Genomic DNA, 24,156 nt, shown 5'->3' on the forward strand with positions numbered 1-24,156 from the left:
AAAAAATTATCCTTAAATTCCTCAGAAACAAGGGAATCATGGATGAATAACATCCATGAAGAACAAGATACAATTTTTCTTTTAAAGGGGGGAAAGGGGACAAAGAAAGCTGAGCACCGAAGAATTGACACTTTTGAACTGTGGTGTTGGAGAAGACTCTTGAGAGTCCCTTGGACTGCAAGCAGATCCAACCAGTCCATCCTAAAGGAGATCAGTCTGTGTTCATTGGAAGGACTGATGCTGAAGCTGAAACTCCAATACTTTGGCCACCGCATGCGAAGAGCTGACTCATTGGAAAAGACTCTGATGCTGGGAGGGATTGGGGGCAGGAGGAGAAGCGGACGACCGAGGATGAGTTGGCTGGATAGTATCACGGACTCGATGGACGTGAGTCTGAGTGAACTCTGGGAGTTGGTGATGGACAGGGAGGCCTGGCGTGCTGCGATTCATGGGGTCACAAAGAGCTGGACACGACTGAGCGACTGAACTGAACTGAACAAGATGCATTCAAAGTTTAAAAAACAGCAAAGATGAAAATGGTTCCAGACGAACTGAAACATAAGACTAAAGAAATTTCCTAGAACATAACATACACATATACAAAGAATTAGAAAATAGTAAAGTATTAAAATACTACAGGACCGATATAAAACATGTAAAGGGTTCCAGAAAGAATGAAAGTAGAAAATGAACAGGAAGAAGAAACCACCACTAAAACAATTCAAGAACATTTTCTAAAAACTAAAAAATGCAAGTTTTCACATTAAAAAGGCCTATCAAGCACCCACACAGAGGATAAAAAGGACCACAAGGGCACATTTCCATGACATCTACAATACTAGAAACAAAAAGGTAATTCTAAAAACTTCTCAAGGGAAAAAATATAGCAAGGATCAGGATTCAAATACATTAGACTTAACATCAATAAAGGAATTAAGTGAAATGTAAAGATAGTAACTTCCAAAAATACGGGGGTAATTTTCAAATTATAATTCTACGCCAGCCAGTCATTAATTCAGAATTGATAGCTCAACCCAAATGTTCATACAGGGATTAAAAAAAAGTCTGAAAATAGAGATGTTTTTGGTCTCATACATGCTTTTTCTCAGGAAGCACTGGAGGTGCACCAAAACTAGAGAGTAAACCAAAAGAGAAGACAGCACAGGAGACAGGAAACAGGGATTAAAAATATGAGAGAGAGGGAAAAGGAACCCCCAGGGTAATTACAGCACAGCAAACCAAAAGAGCAGCCAGTTCAGAAGGAACTTGGAAGAAAATTCTGCAAGAAATGTCTCTCAGAAGGTAAAATTAGATCGTCTATATGATTAATACTTTGAGAAGAAATGTGGACAACTGAGCCATAGTTTCAAGGTGAGTTAAGAGATAAGACAGAGCTAAACCTCTACCTTCCATAGCGAGAACTCAACACGTTTGACACGGAAAACATAAATTAATCCAACTATCCCGTTCATAGGTTTTCAAGGAAAATATGTCCACACAGAAATTTGAACCTGATCATGCACAGTAGCATTATTTATTTTAGCCTGAAGATGGAAACAACCCAAATGTTCATCAACTGATGAATGAATAAACAAAATATGGCACACATCGATAAACGCAGTATTGTTTAGCAAAAAGGAAAAAAGGAAAGCACAGATAGGTGCTAGAGCATGGATGAACCTTGAAAACATTATGCTACATGAAAGCAGTCAGTCACAAAAAACTACGTATTATATGATTCCATTCAGATAAAATGTCCACAATAAGCAAATCCTCAGAGACAGACAGGAAATTAATGAGTGAAGAGTACTAGAGTTAAGTGGGAATGAGAGGTGACTGCTTTTTTGGAATAGAAATGTTTTGAAGTTGGTTATTGGTGATGGTTATGCAATTCTGTAAATATACTAAAGAAAGTGAATTATGTCCTTTAAAAGAGTGAACTTTATGGTATATGAATTATATCTTAATAAAGCTTTATTTAAAAATGTCATTCCTTTAGTCATATATTTCTTCCTTAAATACCTTTCCAGCATAGAGAATACTAGAAGAGTCTAACGCATCATCCAGTGGTCTCCAGTCCACTATTACTTCAGCATCCTAGAAAAAGAAATTATTAACCATATTTACTCTTCAGCAATATCTTATTTTTCAGTCACCTACAGTTAATTCCCTGAACCAAAAGTGAAATTTTTTGGGGGGGGGGGGGGCTGTACCACAAGGCATGCAGGACCTTAGTTCCCTGACCAGGGACTGAACCCATGCCCTCCGCAGTGGAAGCTCAGTTTCTTAACTACTGGACTACCAGGGAAGCCCCCAAAATGAATTTTTAACCTCTTAAATTTATTAGCACCTTAATACGCATATCATATGTAAACAATCACTATTTGACAAAAAACAATATGAAGATTTCTAAATTCCGATTTTCATTATAAAAAATTATATTACTGTAACTTTTACATAGTAAATTTTAAAATATTCCATGCCATTTTACTGACTTATCTGAAGAATTTTATTTCTAACATCACTTTCATGTTAAATTTACAACCACTGTTCAATTATATAATTTTATATGTGAAATTCAAACTTGCTGATAATGTCCCAATTATTATTAATTCAAACAATTATTTTAAAAAATGTATTTAAACAATTGTTAAATAAAGTCATTTACTAGAAACATACCTTTTCTAAAACACGTAATATTCCTGAAATCAAGCTGTCCTGGTCACTGGTCTTTCCCAAAGATGAGTGAATATAGACCCCTTCCTGTTCATATATAATCTGAAACAGCAAAAATAAGATTAATCAAACCATTTTTATGCAGTACTATTTCAACATTTGTCTTAAAATATTTGAGATGTTTTTCTATAATGCCTGAACCAAGTTTTTTATTATTTCATATAAAAGTGAATTATCTTAAAAATATTACTGAGACTTAAAAACACTTCAAACATAAACTAGAAAGGAATTTGCTTTGTTACACATGCAAGTCTGGTGATATGTAATCACTACCTTGATCTTCTCCTTAGACAAAGATGTCAGGCTAATTGTTATGTGACACTATATGCAAATTTCACATAACATATATTTTTAACAAACATTAAGCGAAGTATTGGGTTCAACCTGAAAATATTAAAAATAAGAACATGAAATATAATGGGAAACTAGTGATTTCTAACTATTTCTCTAACAGCATATGTTTTTACTGTAAGTTTATTTTGGTGTGCTTTTGTAGCACAATGGCCTAGAAATTCAGGGAATAACATGGGACTATTAAAAAGTAATAACTGAGGCCTTCTTGGGATGATCAGAACTAGTTTAGCTCATAAACACTTTCTGAGTGCCTCTGTATGTAAAAGCATAGAAAAAGGTAAGCATAAGACTATGACAGGCTTCCCTGGTGCCTCAGATGGTCAAGAATCCACCCACAATGCAGGAGACCTGGGTCTGATCCCTGGGTTGGGAAGATGACCTGGAGGAGGGCAGGGCAACCCACTCCAGTACTCTTGCCTGGAGAATCCCCATGGACAGGAGGCTGGTTGGCTACAGTCCATGGGGTCGCAAAGAGTCGGACGTGACTAAGTGACTAAGCACACAACACACGGTCCCAGTACAATGTCCTACAGGAACACAGGGGAGGCTTAAGTTAACTCCTAGGTAAATTGAAATGTTTAGAAAGTGAAATCTTATTTGCTAAAAGCATTATCTGATATAGTAAGATTCTATTTCTGGGACCCATTTCAAACCATCAAAAATTACTTTTATGAAAATAAGTAAAAAGAAAATAAAATAGTCACTCCCAGACCTAAGTAATTTTGACGTAAGTTTGGAATACAGTCTACTTTCTATTTATGTAGACCTTTTATCAATACAATCACACTATTCAGAATAGCATTTGTTGTTGTTGTTGTTCAGCCACCCTGTTGTATCGGATTCTTTGCAAACCCACGGACTGCAGCACACCAGGACTCCCTGTCCCTCACCATCTAACGAAGTTTGCCCAAGTTTATGTCCATTGCACTGGTGATGCCATCCAGCCATCTCATCCTCTGACACCCTCTTCTTCTGTCCTCAATCTTTCCCAGTCTCAGGGACTTTTCCAATGAGCCGGCTATTCGCATCAGATGATCAAAATCCTGAAATTCCAGCTTCAGCATTGGTCCTTCCAACAAGTTTTCAGAACTGATTTCCCTTAAGATTGACTGGTTTGATCTCCTTGCCATCCAAGGGACTTTCAGGGGTCATTTCCAGCACCACAGTCCGAAGGCATCAATTCTTTGGTGTTCTGCCTTTACAGTCCAGCAAACCATACATGACCACTGGGAAGACCACAGTCATGATTATACGGACCTTTGTCAGCAGAGTAATATCTCTGCTTTTGAATACATTGTCTAGGTTTGTCAGTTTTTCTGCCAAGAAGCAATCATCTTCAGATTTCATGGCTGCAGTCACTGTTGCAGTGATTCTATTTGGGGAATTGAGATCTGCAAGTTGTGGAGTGAGGCCAAAAAAAGAATTTGATCCTCTGACAATAGCATGAAGATGATATTTCCTCATTAAACTCACAATGAACTGATTCCTGAGGAGGATGAGCCTGCCACAGGACATTCTGCTTCCTCCATTTACCAATAGTAATGATTAATACTTGAAAAGCTATCTCTAAGCTTGTTTGATATGAAAAATTATTTTGTAACCGGGAACAATTACGATTTTCATCTAAGGTAATATACAATACTTTTAGTAAAACATGCTTCCAATTTCCTTACTCTGGTTTTATTAATAAATTCTAATGTAAAATAAAAGGAAAGGTTCAAATGCTATTATTGGCCATGTAATATTTTTACTATTCATTACTTTACAAAGTATTTCTACATTATCACATTTGACCCTCACAATTCTATTAGATACGTTATCACTCCCACTTTGCCACTGAGGGAAAAAAAAATGCAAGGAAGTAATTTTTTTTTTTTTGGTCATGCAGCATGCAGGATCCCAGTTCCGTGACCAGGGACCACACCCATGTCGCCCACAGTGGAAGCACAGAGACCAAACACTGGACCACCAGGAAAGTCCCAGAAGTGATCTGATCAAAGTTCTTCTATTACTCTATTGTGGCCACCTGATGAGAAGAGCTGACTCACTGGAAAGGACCCTGATGCTGGGAAACATAGAAGGCAAAAGGAGAAGAGGGTGGCAGAGGATGAGATGGTTAGGTAGCATCACTGACTCAATCAATGGACATGAATTTGAGCAAACTCCAAGAGATAATGAAGGACAGAGAAGCCTGGCATCCATGGGTCACAAAGAGTCGGACATAACCTGGCAACTGAACAAAAACAACAATTTCCATTATTCTGGGATTGAGACTCCGGTCTGCTTGGACAAGTTTTATTTGTCCAAAGAGTACATAAAGGAAAAGACAATCAATTTAAGGCTTAGCATGTGTGAACCCTGTTCTGGCATTAACTCTTTGTAGCCCATGGACTGTAGCCCACCAGCTCCTCTGTCCATGAAATTCTCCATGCACGAATACTGGAGCAGGTTGCCATTTCCTTCTCCAGGGGATCTTCCCAACCCCGGCATCGAACCCAGGTCTTCTGCATTGCAGGCAGATTATTTACCGTCTGAGACCCCGGGGAAGCCCCTCATCAGTGCAGGAAACCTAACAAATCACAGGGCACCAGGCAGATGCTCAGAACAGTCCTGCCTCAGCAGTGGGCACTGTTGGCCCTACATGAAACGCTGTGCTGACAAAAACAAGGCCCTACTTACAGCACAGGGAGACACAGTCAATACACTTCAATAAACCATAATGGAAAACACCATGTGAAAATATATGTATCAATGAATCCCTTTGCTATACACTGCAAACACACACAACACTGTAAATAACTATACTTCAACAAAAACAAAAACTGTGCCCATCACATCTAACAAGGTTTAAAAGCAAGTCCCAAAGGTATCAAATTGTTTCCACACAAGTAACTGTCTTCTAGGATAAAACTCAAGAATATTTTACAGAATTAAAAAATATATATATATAAATATATATATATATCTCAGTATTAACATTTGGCTTTAAAAAAAAAAAAAACTACCAGATAGATTTTGGCATCTGGTACCAAAAAAACAATCAGAAAGATACGACTCACAACAAGGGGGAAAATCAACCAATTAAATATGACACGATTAATAAAACAGGGAAAGACATTAAAACATTATTATAACTGAATTCTCTATTGTTCTCTATTGTTCAGGACACTAGAAACAAGTTACAACTTGCTAAGACATCAAAAATATAAGAGATCCAAACTGAACTTCTAGAGATGAAAAATACAATGTCTGAGATAAAAAATACACTTAATGGGATAATGACAGATTAAATACTTTAGAAGTATAATGAACTTGAAGTTATAGCGATAACTTTATAAAACAAAACACAAAAGGGGAGGGGGCTGAGAAAAAAAGTGAACAAAGCATCAATGAGCTGGAGGGAAATTTCAACTGATCTAGTATATGTATCTCATGTACCTGAAAGAGTTGAATGAGAAAAGAAACAACAACAAAAAATCTTTTGATAAAATAATTGCAAATGTTTATTCAAATTTGACTAAGACTGTAAACCCATAGATATAAATACCAATGAACTCCAAAATGAAAGCAAGAATCAAAGAAAATCATTTAAAGGCACACTGTAATCAAATTACACTATATTAATCAAATTACAATGTATTATGAGCTTCCCTCATAGCTCAGTTGGTAAATCATCTGCCTTCAATGCAGGAGACCTGAGTTCGATTCCTGGGTTGGGAAGATCCTCTTGAGAAGGAAATGGCAACCCACTCCAGTATTCTTGCCTGGAGAATCCCATGGACAGAGGAGCCTGACAGGCTACAGCCCACAGGATCGCAACAGTTGGAAACAACTTAGCGACTAAAACACCACCAATCAAATTATGCAAAATCAGTAACACACAGAAAATCTTAGTCAGCCAGAGGGAAAAAAAAAATTAAGCATAATGATTATAGAAGATTCCTTTTAAGAAACAATGGAGATCAAAAACAATGAAGCAATGCTTTTTTAAAAAATCACTTTATTGAGGAATAATTGACATAAAAGAAGCTATACATATTTAACACATACATCTTGGTAAGTTGTGTATAAGCATATACCCATGAGACTATCACCATCAAGCCACAAACATATCCATCACCTCCCAAAATTTCCTCCTTCCTCCTTGGAGGAAGAGCCAGTGCAACAAAGACCCAGCGCAGCCATAACTAAATTAAAAAAACAAAAACAGTTTAAAAGAGAGAGAGACTTTTTCAGATATATAAAAGCTTAAAAACTTCATCACTAACAGACCTACATTACAAATGTTTAAATAAGTTTTTCAGGAAGAACAGATTACACTAGAAGGAAATCTGGATCCATACAGAAATGACAGCCACCAAAAATGGTAATTATGCAGATAGATATATACATATTTGTTAATCAAATCCCTTTGTTTCAAGGCTTCCCTGGTGGCTCAGAGGTTAAAGCGCCTGCCTGCAAGGTGCGAGACCTGGGTTCCATCCCTGAGTCTGGAAGATCCTCTGGAGAAGGAAATGGCAACCCACTCCAGTATTCTTGCCTGGAGAATCCCATGGATGGAGGAGCCTGGTGGGCTACAGTCCACCGGGTCGCCAAGAGTCGGACACGACTGAGCGACTGACTCCACTTTCACTTTGTTTAAAGCCTAAATAAAGAAAGAAATCAATACATGTGGGGGCTTCCCTAGGGGCTCAGCTGGTCAAGAATCCTCCTGCAATTTGGGAGACCTGGGTTTGATCCCTGGGTTGGGAAGATCCCCTGGAGAAGGGAAAGGCTACCCACTCCAGTATTCCGGCCTGGAGAATTCCATGGACTGTACAGTCAGTCCACGGGGTCACAAAGAGTCGGACACTACTGAGCCACTTTCACTTCCCTTTCATCTACACGTGGACTTCCCTGATAGTCCAGTGGTTAAGAATCCGTCTGCCGATGCAGGGAACAGAGGTTTGATCCCTGGTCTGAGAAGATTCCGTTAACTGTGGGGTGACTAACCCTGTGCACTGCAACTACTGAGCCTGCGCTCTAGAGCCCTCAAGCCCCAGGTGCTGCAGCCCGTGCAGCCCCGAGGCCATGCTCCACAACAAGAAATGCCACCGCAAGGACAGGTCCGGGCATCACTGCTAGAGGAGTCCACGGTCAGCCACAGAGACCCAGCACGGCCGAAAACAAATACAATATCTTAAAAAGAAATGAATGTATGTTTTTGTGGAGTCTGCACTATATGCAAAAGTAAAATAAGAAAAATAGCACAAAAGTCGGGAGAAGAAAAATGAGAGTATATTGTTCTAGGTTCTTACACCTTATGTGAAGCAGTATAACTCCTGAAGGTAAATGTCATAAGCTAAAGATGCATACTATAGGCCTTAAAGCAATCACTAAAATAAGAGTTAATAGTTAATTGTCAACAAAGGAAATAAAACTTAGAATAATGAAAACTACTTGATTAGTCACAAAAAAGGCAGAAAAAGAAAATGGAACAAAGAAGAGATGGCACAATAAAAACTAGCAAGATGATAAGACAAATTTAACCATACTTCATTAAATACAAATTACCTAAAGACTCCAACTAAAAAGAGTATCAGATTGAAAAGTAAGCCCAAGTTTATGGTATCTGCAAGAAAAGCATTTTAAGTATAAAGATACAAATAGGTTAAAAAGAAAAAGGTGAAAAGATATACTAACACTAATTAGAAAAAAACTAGAATGGCTATATTAATATCAGATAAAAATAAACTTCAGGGCAAAAGAAATATTACTGGTTAGAAAGATAATTTCCTAATGATAAAGTGGTCAATGGTTCAAGATGATCTAACAATCCTAAATGTTTACGCACCAGTAAGACTTTCAAAAACCATGAACCATAGTGACAGGACTGCAAGAAGAAATAAACAAGTCCACAATTACTGTAAAATTTCAAACCCTTCTCAATAACTGATTAAATGATGGAAAGAAAATCAGTAATAATATAGAAGACTTGATAACACCATCAACCAACTGGACCTAATTTATGCTTAGAAAACATTCCACCCATCAATACTCATTTGAATACTCATTCGAATATTAAATAAAACTGGTTAAAACTCTAGCCAAACTGAGGAAAAAACAAACAACACAAACTACCAATATTAGGAATTAGAACTTTAACATCACTACAGATGTACACAAGTAAAAAAGATACTAAGAATATTTATGAACAATTTATACTAATGAATTTGACAAAACAAATCTAAGAGACAGCCACCAATGCTCACAAGATGAAAAAGATAATCTGCCCTGAGTAGTACAGTACAAATTAAGAAAATTAAATTTATAGTCTTTTTAACGGTGCTCAAATAAATGGATACCCATGTACAAAAAAATAAAACTTCAACCCATACATCACACCATATACCCAAATCAAACAGGACAAGGCTTAGATGTAAAACTTAAAACTACAAAGCTTTAAGGAGAAAATTTATGTGGCCCTGGGTTCAACAACAACAAAAAATTTAGAAATGATGCCAAAAGCATAAAAGACTGGTAAATCATCAAATTGAAAACTTCTCTTCAAAAGACATTAAGCAAATGAAAAGTCACAGCTCAGGTGGAGAAAATACATGCAAGTCATGTTGTATGTGCAATAAAGGACATATCCAGAACATAAAAATAACTCTCAAAATTCAGTAACAAGAAAATGAAGAAAAAATTTTAAAATTAGAAAAAGGGCAAAAGGTTTAAACAGACACTTCACCAAACAAAATATAGGGATGACATAAAATCACATGAAAAAAATGCTCAACATCATAAGTCATTCTTGTTGCTGTTTTTAGTTGCTAAGCCATTAGGGAACTGCAAACTGAAACCATCTATTAAAATGACTATAATTTTTAAAACTAACATGCCAAATGTTAACAAAGATGTGGAGCAACTAGAACCTTTATACATCACCAGTGGGAATGTAAAATGGTTTGGAAAATAGTTTGCCAGTTTCTTAAAATCCTAAATATCCAATTGACATTGTGCCACGTGCTTAGCCTGACTCTCTGTGACCACATGGACTGTAGCCCACAAGGCTCCTCTGTCCATGGGATTCTCCAGGCAAGAGTACTGGAGTGGGTCACCATTTACTCCTCCAGGGAATCTTACTGAACCAAGGATCAAACTTGTGACTCCCGTGTCTCCTGCACTGCAGGTGGATTCTTTGCCTGCTGAGCTATCGGGGAAGCCCGCAACTAACATTATGATCCAGCTATTCTACACCTAGGTATTTGCCTGACAAAATACAAAGCATATAGCCATACAAAGACTTATACATCAATGTTCACAGAAACTTTATTTGTAAAGCCAAAAGTGAAAAAAAAAATGTCCATCAATAGATCAATGAATAAACATAACATACATATACCCATATACCTATATGACAGGATACTACTTGGCAATAAAAAGGAATTACTAACTAAAGATACATGCAACAACATGAATGAACCTCAAAATAATTATGCTGAATAAAGAAAGGCCAAAAATAGAGTACATGCCATATAATTCCATTTATATAAAACTGCAGAAAATGCAAACTAATCTAGTCACAAAAAGCAGCTCAGTGGTTGACTGTGGACAGGATGATGGTAGTGACAGATTACAATATGTCAAGAGGAAACTTTTGAGTGGAAGATATGTCACTATTTTTATTTTATTGATGGGTCTACAGTGTATTAAAAAGTTATCAAATTATACACACTATGTGCTACTTACTGTTTGCCAATTAGTACCTCAATCAAGCTGTATAAAAAACAACTTACAGGAAAGTCTATTTTACACTGCAAAACCCTATATAAAAGTGAACACATGGTAGAAGTATCCTACTGGAAAAAAAAAAAGTTGATCCTGCTGCAAAAATTTTTTAAAAATCACACCCTATCTATTTTTCTTTGGGGATTAAGTGTCCATAGGGAGCAAAAAGTATCAAGCACATTCAAAGACTTGCCACTTGGTGGTAATAAATCAATTATCTAAACTTAATTTAACAAACTCTTATTGGGCACTTATTATGTGCCAGACACCATGGAGAGCAGAAAAAATAAACAAGACAAAAGTTCCTTGCCTGTATGTACCTGGTAAATTTTATAAAAAGGGTAAAATCTTTACACAAACTAGAGCATTCTAACTGCTTCCCACCCTCTTGGGAGGGGGGAAAAAAAAGGAATGTGTAAAGGTACTAAAAAAGGAGAAAAATTCTATTTGGAATAAAATGGTCTTAAATATTTGCTAAGATGCCTAACTAGTTAATTATATTTATAAAACTTCCAATGACAGACTGCGACAGAAACTGCAGATTTTTTTTTCCTTTACCAAAGAAACCATGTCCCATACAACTCATTAAAAGTACTCTGGGAACCACAGCAAATTATTTACAATAAACTTACTGACCTCTTAATTTAGCAGAAATTAGAATAAAGTTGCACACTACAATGGCAGATAATTGTTCATTTTGTTCCTTACTGGAATTGGATTTTTATCTGTATTATTATAGTCTTTATTTTCAAAAACTAAAGATAAAACATTCAACTAATATTTGAAATTTACTCTTAGGTTTAAGGATAAAATCCTTGCCCTAAATCTCTGTCCAAAACTGGAAATTCAACACCTACTATACACAACATACATTCTGAACTTAAGCAACTGTGAATTTTTAAGCTGAATTTAACAACAAGAAAGTTACAAAATTCAGTTTAAAACTATTCCGAATATAAGTCATTTAACGTTTTGATTAGAGATGTTATCTGCAGGAAATGCCAGAATAAGCCCAGAAACTCTAATGAGCAATATGTAAGCACCCACTTGATGTCTCCACTTGAACAACCCACAGACATCTTACACTCAGTATGTTTTATCCTAAATCTGCACCTCTGATATTCCCAACTGTAAGACAACCCCTCCACCCAGTACCTAAATGCCTCTTTCACCATCCCCATGCTACCTCCTAAAACCCCTCAAACCTTCCCCTCTGACACTGACCCTTCATCATTTTTAGCCTGGGTTACTAAAATAATATTCTGATCACTCCTGCCCAATCTAGTCACCTTCCAATAATCCGTGTAAACTGTATAGTGTGTAACAACTGACAAAAATGACCTTTATAAAATGTACGTCTCACCATACCACACCTGAGTTGAAAATTCTTCTGACTCTACCCTTTACTTCTACAACTCCACAACATCTGTCATTCCGCAATACTTCGTGCCTTGGGCCCCTCTGAACTTCCCTGTTCCTCAAAGCCTTGTGCCTTTGCGCGTTGTGTGCATTCTGTTCCTTCTACCCAGAACACCCTTTTATACCTTCTCTCTGCAAACAACTTCTACTAAGTCCTTCAAAAGGACACACAAGTAGAGCCTATTCAAACACATCCAATCTTCTGCATTCCACCTAACCTGATTTAAGCTTCTTTACTCATTCACATTTACTTAGCACCAACTAGATTTGGAGATAAAAAGTGCTGGTGGAAAAACATACATCATAAGTCATGTCATATAAGTCAACGATCATAGAAAAATGTGACAGAAGCGTACAAAGGATCTTGTATGAGATGTCAATTACAGTTATTTCTTCAATAGTTATATAGTGAATGCCTGCACTGTGCCAGGCACAGGGCAAGCTTCTGGGTAAAAATAAGTGAGATTCAGTCACTGCCTTCATAGCAATCTAACTGGGGCTTAGGACAGGTAAACAGATAAAAGCAATGTATGATTTAATAAATATGTAAACAGTTGCCAAAGCAGACCCTAAAGGGGATGACTACCCACTCTAGTATTCTCGCCTGGAGAATTCCATAGACAGAGCAGCCTGGCGGGCTACAGTACATGGGGTGGCAGAGAGTCGCACATGACTGAGCAACCAACACTTTCACCCTCCAGGAAAGGGGTCAGGCAGGACGAGAAACCAGAAAGACTAACGAGCGTGACATACAGCCCAAGACCTGAAGAACGGCAATGTTACCTCAAAGAGGGTGTATGTTCTTGGCAGAGGGTTCGTGTTCTATGCAGAGAGTAGCTTCATTAACGGCTGCAACCCGGATCGGCAAGCAGTGACTAACAGTTTCGACACAAAAGCAGGAACCAGATCAGAGGATGTGTGTTAGATGCTCAGTCGTGTCCAACTCTTTGCAACCCTACAGACTGTAGCCCACTGGGATCCTCTGTCCATGGGATTCTCCAGACAAGAATACTGGAGTGGGTTGCCACTCCCTTCTCCAGGGGGTCTTCCCAACCCAGGGATCGAGCCCGGGTCTCCGCACTGTGGGCAGACTGTTTACCATCTGAGCCATCTGGAAACCCCCGGTGACTACAATCGTTTTAAACCACGCTCAGGAATTTGGGAGTTTGGAGTTTACCCTGAGATAATTATTTACCACTAAAAGTCATTAGAAAGTTCTAGCAGAATGCCATGGAATGCCATAGCAGACCTGCCTTTTCAAAACCAACACACCAGCTGCAGAGCCAAACAAGAACAGCTGCAATCATCCACAGAGGCAGCAATTCACGATGGCTTGAGCCAAGGCAGTGGCAGCGGGATGAGGAAGAGCGCTGAGAATGGTAATCACAAGGTCAAAACGACAGGACTTCACGACTGATTAGACGTGGGAGGTGAAGGGAGAAGACTCGAGGACAAAACTGAGTGTATGTGGTTATTCACCGAGAGAGAGAATACAGAAGAAAGAATGTAAACAATGAGTTTTATTTGGGGCATGTTAGTAATGACTGTGTAACTCAAAGAAATGCCAGGTGGTTCTAAGAGTCACAAACCACACAACTTCTGAGAGTGAAGACAGAGAGACACTGAGGATGGCACAACTCTCAATAAAGGGCAGGCAGAACTACTAATGCTTCTTAAGAACATTGGTGTGCCAACCAACGTCAGACAGGAAGGCAGTACAGGAGGTATAACGAGGATTAAATGAAGAACTTCTCTTACGCCAATGACTACAGACACACCACAGACTGTGCTGCAAGAAACAGTGAACAAATTTCAAAAGGATTCCCTCCTTTCATTTAGTCTCAGCAACTAAAACCCATCAAAGCAAACAATATTTAAATTCTTTCCCAAAGTCATGTTTTTATTAAATCACAAATTGAAATGACTTCTTAAAATGGCAAACTACTGTGCTGTGTCAAGAATAAAGAACTCAGCACACAGAAGGTACTCAAATGTTTGTTAAAAAATGCCAGAAAAATAAGGAAGACATATTCATTGTATCCTACACCAGGAAGACACTACCATGTAATAAGATCTAGTCTAAGAAAAGGACTTGCTTGTTGCTCAAACAGGAAAGAATCTGCCTGCAATGCAGGAGACCAGGGTTGGACCCCTGGCTTGGGAAGTTCTCTGGAGAAGGAAATGGCAATCACTCCAATATTCTTGCCTGGGGAATGCCATGGACAGAGAAGCCTGGCAGGCTATAGTTTGTGGGGTCACAAAGAGTCAGACATGACTGAGCAACTCACACACATCCACTCTAAGAAAATGCTCCAGGAAAACCTACCAGATAATAAGAACGTCAACCTTTCTTAAGCACAGGATTTCACAGGACCAGAAACGTATCTAAAAGGAACTGGGAAGGGCCAAATTTAAGCTACAAAATAAATTCTTCCTAAGAAAACCATTAAAAAAAAAAACTCAGAAAAAAAATAACAGGTGATTTCCCAATTGTTCCAAGCTATTTTCAACAGAATCAAATTCTGACACAATCACAGTAAAAAAACCACAGGCCTAGAGAGAAATGCAAATATACTAACACAGGACTTTTCAACTCCAAAACAAGAGCACTTTCAATGAACCCATCCATCACTCTTCCTCTAATCCCCCTTCATTTCCCCCCCCCCGCCTATTTTCTTGCTCTTTCCTCCTCAGTGAGTACATACTATGTGACAGCATCTATGGCCAGATACAGATGAAACATTTCAGACCTTGCCCTCATGAGGATGAGTCTAGTCTACAAGCCTCAAGAAAACAAACATCACTATTAACAGCACCAGTTCAAAAACCTGAAACTCACTGAATTTATTTAAACAAGATAAGGGGATGGATTTTAGTGAATATTTTCCTTCTGAAGAACTAAAATCTGTAATTTCCAAGGTAAGGACTATCTAATGTATCCCGAATGCCTAGACTAGTCCCTGGAAAAAATCAGGTGTTTAATAAATATTCTATAAATGAATAAAAGGAAAACTGCAACCCTCATAGGCACTGGGTATAAAGGCCAAAACATACTTCTAATGATCTCTTTTCTCCTGCCTCCTTTGTGATAAGTCAACTTATTCCACTAATTATCCTAAAGCAGGACAGCTTTTGCAGGTAATGGCCCTATTTCTCCCCTAAAAATTCACAACACAATCTACATGAGAAGATCTATCCTCATATAGAAGGATCTATATGAGAAGAGTTAGCTGAACCTACTGTGGTAATCATCTCACAATACATATAAATCAAACCATCAGGCTGTGCACCTTAAGCTTATATAGTGATATGTCAATTCTTTACTTTCCTTTTGCCTTTTCTCCCTCCAATTTATTTTACATAACTATAGTGTTTTAGTATTTGGGGGCAGCTTTAATCTCTTTGTATAAAATGGCAGCAAAAAACAAATATTCATCTATTTCCAAACAATAACCTTACAACTTTAAGACAGTCTGAAAGATCTTTCTTAACAATAATAATAACAGCAGTTAACATTTAGTAAGCACTTATCTGATACCAGATACTATTCTAAATGCCTTGCAAATATTAACTTATTTAATCCTCTCCACAATCTCATGATGGAAAATAATCATTAGCTCCCATCCTACATTATTAGCTCCCATTAAATCATTAGCTCCCATTTCTCAAATGAGAAAACTGGTGCACAGAATGTTCAGACATTTGCCCAAAGTAACAGAGCTACACAGCAGTGGAGCCCAGTTCTGGACTCCAGCAGTCAGGCTCCGTCTCCTTCACCACTGCTCTACCGTGATGGTTTCTCATTCACCATAACCACATGACTTTGGAAGGGGTTGGCCACACCATGCAGCATCCTAGTTCCCCAGCAGAGGAAGCACAGAGTTCTAACCATTCGACCCCCAGAGAACTCCATGTGACTTCTAAAACAAGGTATTTTTCAAATTCTAAAAAAACACTGAGAATTATAACACTCTACATTCAAAAAACTTATATCATGGCATCTGGTCCCATCACTTCATGGAAAATAGATGGGGAAACAGTGGCTGATTTTATTTCTCTGGGCTCCAAAATCACTGCAGATGATGACTGCAGCCATGAAATTAAGATGCTTGCTCCTTGGAAGAAAAGTAATGACCAATCTAGACAGCATATTGAAAATCAGAGACATTACTTTACAAACAAAAGTCCATCTAGTCAAATCCATGGTTCTTCCAGTAGTCATGTATGGATGTGAGAGTTGGACTATAAAGAAAGCTGAGCACTGAAGAATTGATGCTTTTCACCTGTGGTGTTGGAGAAGACTCTTGAGAGTCCCTTGGACAGCAAGGAGATCCAACCAGTCCATCCTAAAGGAGATCAGTCCTTAATATTCATTGGAAGGACTGATGTTGAAGCTGAAACTCCAATATTCTGGCCACCTGATGCAAAGAACTGACTCATTTGAAAGCCCCTGATGCTGGGCAAGATTGAAGGCAGGAGGAGACAGGTACGACAGAGGATGAGATGGTTGGATGGCATCACGGACTTGATGGACATGAGTTTGAGCCAGCCCCAAGAGTTGGTGATGGACAGGGAAGCCAGGTGTGCTGCAGTCCAGGGGGTCACAGAGTCGGACACAACTGAGCGACTGAACTGAAATTCAAAAACGAAGTTCACACTCATACCAAAAACCATATTCTAAACCTTCACAATTCTACCATACTTAACCACTGACTTGCAGGGAAATCAAGATGATGACCACCACCTACACAGAATCTGAACACGACATGCCAGGCCTTGTTCTAACACATTTCCTTATCTACCCTAAAAATCCCATGAAGTACACACTATTATCATCCCTGTATTACAGATAAGGTGAAACAAAGAGACATTAAGTAATTTGGCTGACATCACTAGTAAGTGTGAAGTTAGTTTTTGAAACTGGCTTGGCTCTCCAGAGTCCAGGCTCTTAGCTGTTATCTTACACTGCTTCTTCATATGACAGAGATTAACTTCCTCACCATGTGACTTCCTAGAATCAAACTTTCAAGCAAGTAGACTCAGTAGGAAAGTTACTCTACATCCTAGATATCAACACCACAAGGTTCTAATCAATAGAATTGGGCTGCGACCGACCCACCATCCATAGTTTTAAAAGTACCACAAGTGATTCCTAAAAGTCTTGGTTAACATTCACTGCCCTAGGTTTCTAATTAGACAGGTCTTAGCTGAACCTTTGGGGTGGGGGTGGGGAATAAATCAATACAGAGACACACATATACACACTCTTTCACAAATACATGTGTGTGTTTTCTTTCCTATCCCCCTTTTCCCAAAGAAACAAGACTGAGAAGTAGAAAAGTATAAGATAAAACCAGAAAGTCAACACAGATTTTTAATGCCATGTTAACCAGCCTTGAGTATTATTTTAATGGTGACAATAACAAAATGAAGACTTTTGTTTGTTTTTTTAAAAACAAGAGACAATCAGCCTCGGGCATTAGAAAATAACTCTAGTGCTTGTGTAGAGAGGAGACTGGGCAAAGAAACTGTAGAAAAGAAGAAAAACCTGCAGAGAACTCTAGGCTAAATGTCTGAATGAAGAGGATGCAGCAAATTTAAGAAATCTCTTTAAGGTAAAACTGGTAGGATCTGATTAGTCCTACCATCTTAGTGATTAAATGCTGTTACAGAAATGGACATCTCCAAGTTTGTTTTACATGCAACCAAGTAAATGATGACGCCATTAACTGGATCTGAACTTGAAGAGGGAGGAATAAGCTGTTCACTGGTCACAACAGAATTATTTGAAAGATGGGCAGCCTTTGGCATGAAAAAAAAAATTTAGGTGCAGTGATGAGAATGGGTGTAAGTTTGCAATGTGTGAGAATAAATGCGGTGATAAAGTAGCGTTAAGTAAAAGACGCAGTCAAATTATGAAATGTAGTGAGTGCCTGGAAGGAAAGGGTGAAAAAAGTCCTACTTCACAACTCCGCTTCATCATCGCAAAGGTTCTATCAAACTCAATCCACACCTGAAAGAGCAAAGTGTAGTTCAAATAAAAAGGATCCCTTCTTGGAAAGTCCTAGATTGGATCAGTCCAGATAGAAAATCTTACTGTATGTAATGAGTCAAAGAGAAGATCAGCACCCATCCTAAAGACAGAAACAGACAAGACAACCAAAGACCGAGAAAACTCGAAAACGATGACCAACACATCATTTAAAATATTCAGTATGCAGAAGGACGTACTTTTTTAATGCTTCTATCATTTCATATAATCCTAACTCCAATGCAAGAAATAATGACTACCACCACATCCACTCTGGAGATAAAGACCTTGAAGGACAAAGAAGTCATGCTTGCTCAATTTCGCAAGGTCACAATTCGGGGTAAAAGTAGTGTGTTTTTCTGACTAGTAGTTCATACACTAAAACACAAACGCTGTCACGCAATTCAAAATGGTGTGCAGAGAGCAGCGTAAAGCAAATGAGTGAAATCAAGGAACAGACGAAGCTCTCCGCGGAAAGTAAATAGTCCTTGGTATGAGATGAGTCATTACCCCACCCAAGTGTTTACGAAATACTCCCGCAACTGGAAATGTTGCCAGTAGTATGCCACGGTAGTACTAACAGGCATTATGACGCTGCCTTGGAACACGAATAGGCAGAATGCAATGAAATATCCTCCGCACCTAATCCTAACTCCTAACGAAAAACGAGGCGGTCAGTGACCAACTCCGTAAAACAGCACCACAGAGTCTCCCACGGGAACATCACAGCTTTGCTTCCGAAATAAATACCGTAACTAACGCCTTCCTGGGCAAGCGTGGGATGTTGTAAATCTCCAGCTCCCTGAGAGGAAACATCCCTACTGCTCACCATCACCAATCAACACGAAATCTGGTAAAATGGATCCAATGCGCTCTTCTAAGTGCACAGCTGCAAAGCACCTGTTTTCAGTTCCTCCCGAAGAGGCCAAAGATGCCTCACCAGAGTGAAGCAGAGGAAAGCGGAGGCGAGTCAGAGTGACCCCTCAAAGGAAGACAGAAAAATCCCTGGAGTCCGAAAAGTGACAGAAAGAACGACAGTCAGAGAAAATCGAGCCAGAAAAAGAACGCCATAGGGCAACAACCTGTCTCTTAGAAAAGGCAAGACAGGTAAAAGCCTCTCGCCCTGGGGCAGAGCGGACCAAACAGCGCCACGGCCTAGCTAGTCTTGGAGTAGGAGCCGGGTCTCTTAATTCCCGGGCTGAACCGGCATTCTCAAGAAAACAGCTGACAACTAGGCATCTTCTCCTGCATCCTCTACACGCTGTTCCCGATTCAGAAAGGCCCTCGCATCCCTCCTCCGCCGGCCTCCTAGCAGCACAAGCAGCCCTACCCGGAGAAAAACTGGAGTGTCCCTCCAGGGCCGTTACCTACCTTCCCGCTCACAGCACCCGCCGCCGCCATGTTTCCTGCGCGTGCCTGTGATGACGTAGCAGTGCCTCACGTGTCTCCCGGACTCACAACAACATCCGGCAAAGCTAGACTGACATCCGGGCGGGAAAGGGGCGGGGAGAGGCGGGAAGGCGGAGGAGTGAAGCGGGGCGGGGCGGGAGGAGCAGCCTGACGCATGCGCGCTGAGTAGGCGGCTCGGCGGCTACTTGGGTGGAGTCTCTGGTACAAGTACCGGTTTAATTTTCCTTGGCGAGTATAGAAGTTGAAGTGGTCATATTTTGGAGTTTGTCTGGGAGCGAGGCTGTGAGCTGTTCGCAGGCCTCTTCAGCTTCGTATGATGGAAAGTACACCATACTGGGACCCAACAAACCTATGGCTTTGTGGCCATAGGCAAGTCACTTCCACCTTCAGCCTCAAAGTCTCATTTGTAAAATTGAAATAGGGCTGTAGTGAAGTTAACGGAATCCAGCCCTCCATCCGAGGCGCACACACAGAGACTTTTCGCCTTCGTGTAGTTTCTGACGTTGAGTCTGGTGACTGCCACTCACAAATGACCAAGAACAAGGTATTTTGATAGGAACTGCGATAATACCACGCCCTCGTTGCTCCAGAGTGCAGCGCACAGTATCTCCTCACTCCTACACAGTTGACTGGAAAGAAGTTTTTAAACTCATTATTTAACATATATGCAGAGTACATCATGAGAAACGCTGTACTGGAAGAAGCACAAGCTGGAATCAAGATTGCTGGGAGAAATATCAATAACCTCAGATATGCAGATGACACCACCCTTATGGCAGAAAGTGAAGAGGAACTGAAAAGCCTCTTGAAAGTGAAAGAGGAGAGTGAAAAAATTGGCTTAAAGCTCAACATTCAGAAAACAAAGATCATGGCATCTGGTCCCATCACTTCATGGGAAATAGATGGGGAAACAGTGGAAACAGCGTCAGACTTTATTTTGGGGGGCTCCAAAATCACTGCAGATGGTAACTGCAGCCATGAAATTAAAAGAGGCTTACTTCTTGGAAGGAAAGTTATGACCAACCTAGATAGCATATTAAAAAGCAGAGACATTACTTTGCCAACAAAGGTCCATCTAGTCTAGGCTATGGTTTTTCCAGTGGTCATGTACGGATGTGAGAGTTGGACTGTGAAGAAAGCTGAGGGCCGAAGAATTGATGCTTTTGAACTGTGCTGTTGGAGAAGACTCTTGAGAGTCCCTTGGACTGCAAGGAGATCCAACCAGTCCATTCTAAAGGAGATCAGTCCTGGGTGTTCTTTGGAAGGAATGATGCTAAAGCTGAAACTCCAGTACTTTGGCCAACTCATGTGAAGAGCTGACTCGTTGGAAAAGACTCTGATGCTGGGAGGGGCAGGAGGAAAAGGGGACGACAGAGGATGAGATGGCTGTATGGCATCACCGACTCGATGGTCGTGAGTTTGAGTGAACTCCCGGAGTTGGTGATGGACAGGGAGGCCTGGCGTGCTGCAATTCATGGGGTCGCAAAGAGTCGGACACGCCTGAGCGACTGAACTGAACTGAACTGAAGCTTCAGGGTGGAAAATGAGAATTACTTATGGAGTGGCTGTAAAGATCTCACGGGACAGTGCATATGTGGTGAGATGATTTGTTGAGATATTAGGATAATAATTTGTTTTGTTCTCAGTGTTGGAGAAAAATGTCAGAGAATGATAGGATTCTACTCCTAATCGCTCTGGCACACAATGCGGCACTTCCCTTGCCCCTGGACTGAAGTTCCCTTTGTTTGCAAAATACCTGTGCGCATTGAGGTACGTCTCTCTTCCTGCACTGGAGAGAGGTTAGAGGCTTTCGAGGTTGGTTGAGTGAGTGGTAATCAATGGGAATAACAGAGGAGGGGGGTTACTACTTCTGGGAATGCTGCTGCTGCTAAGTCACATCAGTCATGTCCGACTCTGTACGACCCCGTAGACGGTAGCCTACCAGGCTCCTCCATCCCTGGGATTCTCCAGGCAAGAGTACTGGAGTTGAATATTGTAAACTTAATGGGTGAAGGAGGTCGCAAGACCTTAGATGGGAATGAATGCAGGCCTACTACAAGGAGGACTGCGTCAGAGATACCACCCATGCCCAAGATCCCATGCCCAAGCTTGGTATTCAGTTGGCAAAACAGCTCCCCCACAAAGTATGAACAAGCTGGGGAAAGAAGCATATTAGCAGTAACCAACATTGAGTCAAGACTTGAGCGCCTTCTCTAAGAGTGCTGGAAACTTCATGCAATCCTAGGTGTGATGTTGAGCCCTAATCAAGACACAGATTAAGTTTTCCATCAGCCTGGAGTATGGAGAAGGCGATGGCACCCCACTCCAGTACTCTTGCCTGGAAAATCCCATGGACGGAGGAGCCTGGTGGGCTGCAGTCCATGGAGTCGCTAAGGGTCGGACGCGACTGAGTGACTTCACTTTAACTTTTCACCTTCATGCATTGGAGAAGGAAATGGCAACCCACTCCAGTGTTCTTGCCTGGAGAATCCCAGGGACAAGGGAGCCCGTGGGCTGCTGTCTATGGGGTCGCACAGAATTGGACATGACTGAAGTGACTTACCAGCAGCAGCAGCAGCAGCAGCAGCAGCTTGGAGTAATTGGGTGTGGTTAGAGAAAAATTTTAATGACATCTCTTATGCCCTGTGTTTTGGAGAAAATTGAAGCCCTTAGTACAGTACTCGGAATCCAGTACTCAATAAACGTAGCTATTATTGATATTTATATAACAAACTTGGGAATTAAAGGCTTTTCATTGAAAATTGGGTTCATCTGCTACTTCATGTTCTTAAGCCTCATCCTCCGACTGCTCCTTAAATTACGATGTACCTTGGACTTCCTTGGATTATGCCTGGACTTCCTTCTTTTTTTCCAAAAGCTAATTCTGTATTATTATCTTGATGTTCTGATATCATCACCTCCTAAATGTTGATGATTCCCAAATATCTCAAGCCCCAGTCTCTCTCCCTTTTCTAAAATCTAGAGCCTAGATATACTGCCTACTGGAACTTTTAAGTTGAATGGCCCACTCACACCTTAAAAAATCCTAAATCTTTACTACTCAAAGTGTAGCCTGCAGACAAGCAATACCATCAGATCCTGGGAGCTTGTTAGAAATGCAGACTCCTACGTCCCACCACAGACATACCGAATAAAAATCTGCATTTTAACACATCCCCAGGGGATTTGTGTATATACTAAAATTTGAGAAACATGGTCTTAAATAAAACTTAAATTTTGCTTTTCTTCTTTGAAAATTACTACCATTTACTGAAGTAGAGATGCAGTCAGAATCCAGTTTCTCCAGGAAAGTATTGCTATCATGGTATGCCTTTTTGGTTCGTCTTCTGGGAAACATCCCCATCATGTCACTCCTTCCTATTCCCAATACCACTCCTGCAGTTCAGGTCTCTCTTTGAACAACTATTCTGGCATCTTCATTCATTCTCTTGCTTTTGTCTTCATCTTACCCCATCTCATCATTTGTATTCATACCCACAGCTCCAGTCAAAGTACACGTAAATAGCAGAAGAATAATTCTCAGAGAAAAATCCATGAACCATTCAAAAAAAAAAAAAAAGAGTGACTGCTAAGCACACAAGCAGAGATCAACTAAAGAGGTTCCATTTCTGCACTTTAATGGTATCATGCTGGAAAATGCTTTGTGGTTTAATGAACTACCTTCCTTCCCTTACTAGGCTATGAATTACTGAAAAGCAGGTACAATGCTTTTTATATGTGTTACCACTGCACCTGGCACAAATGCCTGACCCATGGAAGATATTAAATAAAGTTTTAACAAATTAATATCAACTAATTCCCCATTTAGAAATGGCACGTCTATACTTTACATTCTAACACCCAAAAAGATGTCCTTTTCATTATAGGGGACTGGAATGCAAAAATAGGAAATCAAGAAATACCTGGAGTATCAGGCAAATTTGGCCTTGGAGTACAGAATGAAGCAAGGCAAAGGGTACTAGAATTTAGCAAGAGAACACACTGGTCATAGCAAACACCCTCTCCCCAAAACACAAGAGAAGACTCTACACATGGACATCACCAGATGGTCAATACTGAAATCAGATTGATTATATTCTTTGCAGTCAAAGATGGAGAAGCTCTATACAGTTAGCAAAAACAAGACCAGGAGCTGACTGTGGCTCAGATCGTGAACTCCTTGTTGCCAAATTCAGATTGAAGAAAGTAGGGAAAACCACTAGACCATTCAGGTATGTCCTAAATCAAATCTCATATGATTATACAGTGAAAGTGACAAATAGATTCAAGGGATTAAATCTGATAGACAGAGTGACTGAAGAACTATGGGCGGAGGTTCAGGACACTGTACAGGAGGCAGGGATCAAGACCATCCCCAAGAAAAAGAAATCCAGAAAGGCAAAATGGTAGTCTGAGGAGGTCTTACAAATAGCTGT

The 24,156-nt window shown here is 39.9% G+C and overlaps 1 protein-coding gene across 4 annotated transcripts in view; it reads right to left on the reverse strand.

The window, feature by feature from the left end:
• Positions 1 to 19,768, reverse strand: part of TBC1D15 (TBC1 domain family member 15) — a 70,842-nt gene extending 51,074 nt beyond the window's left edge. For all 4 annotated transcript variants that reach the window (XM_040233876.1, XM_040233880.1, XM_040233878.1 and 1 more), the window contains exons 1-3: positions 19,682 to 19,768; positions 2,680 to 2,778; positions 2,023 to 2,097 (exon numbers count right to left, since the gene is read on the reverse strand). In XM_040233876.1, the coding sequence (XP_040089810.1) occupies positions 2,023 to 2,097; positions 2,680 to 2,778; positions 19,682 to 19,711 (204 nt within the window). In that variant the 5' untranslated portion in view covers positions 19,712 to 19,768. The remainder of the gene's footprint in view (positions 1 to 2,022; positions 2,098 to 2,679; positions 2,779 to 19,681) is intronic.
• Between the last annotated feature and the right edge of the window lie 4,388 nt (positions 19,769 to 24,156).

Source organism: Oryx dammah, unplaced genomic scaffold (assembly GCF_014754425.2).
Source record: "Oryx dammah isolate SB20612 unplaced genomic scaffold, SCBI_Odam_1.1 HiC_scaffold_29, whole genome shotgun sequence".
NCBI classification, from domain to species: domain Eukaryota; kingdom Metazoa; phylum Chordata; class Mammalia; order Artiodactyla; family Bovidae; genus Oryx; species Oryx dammah.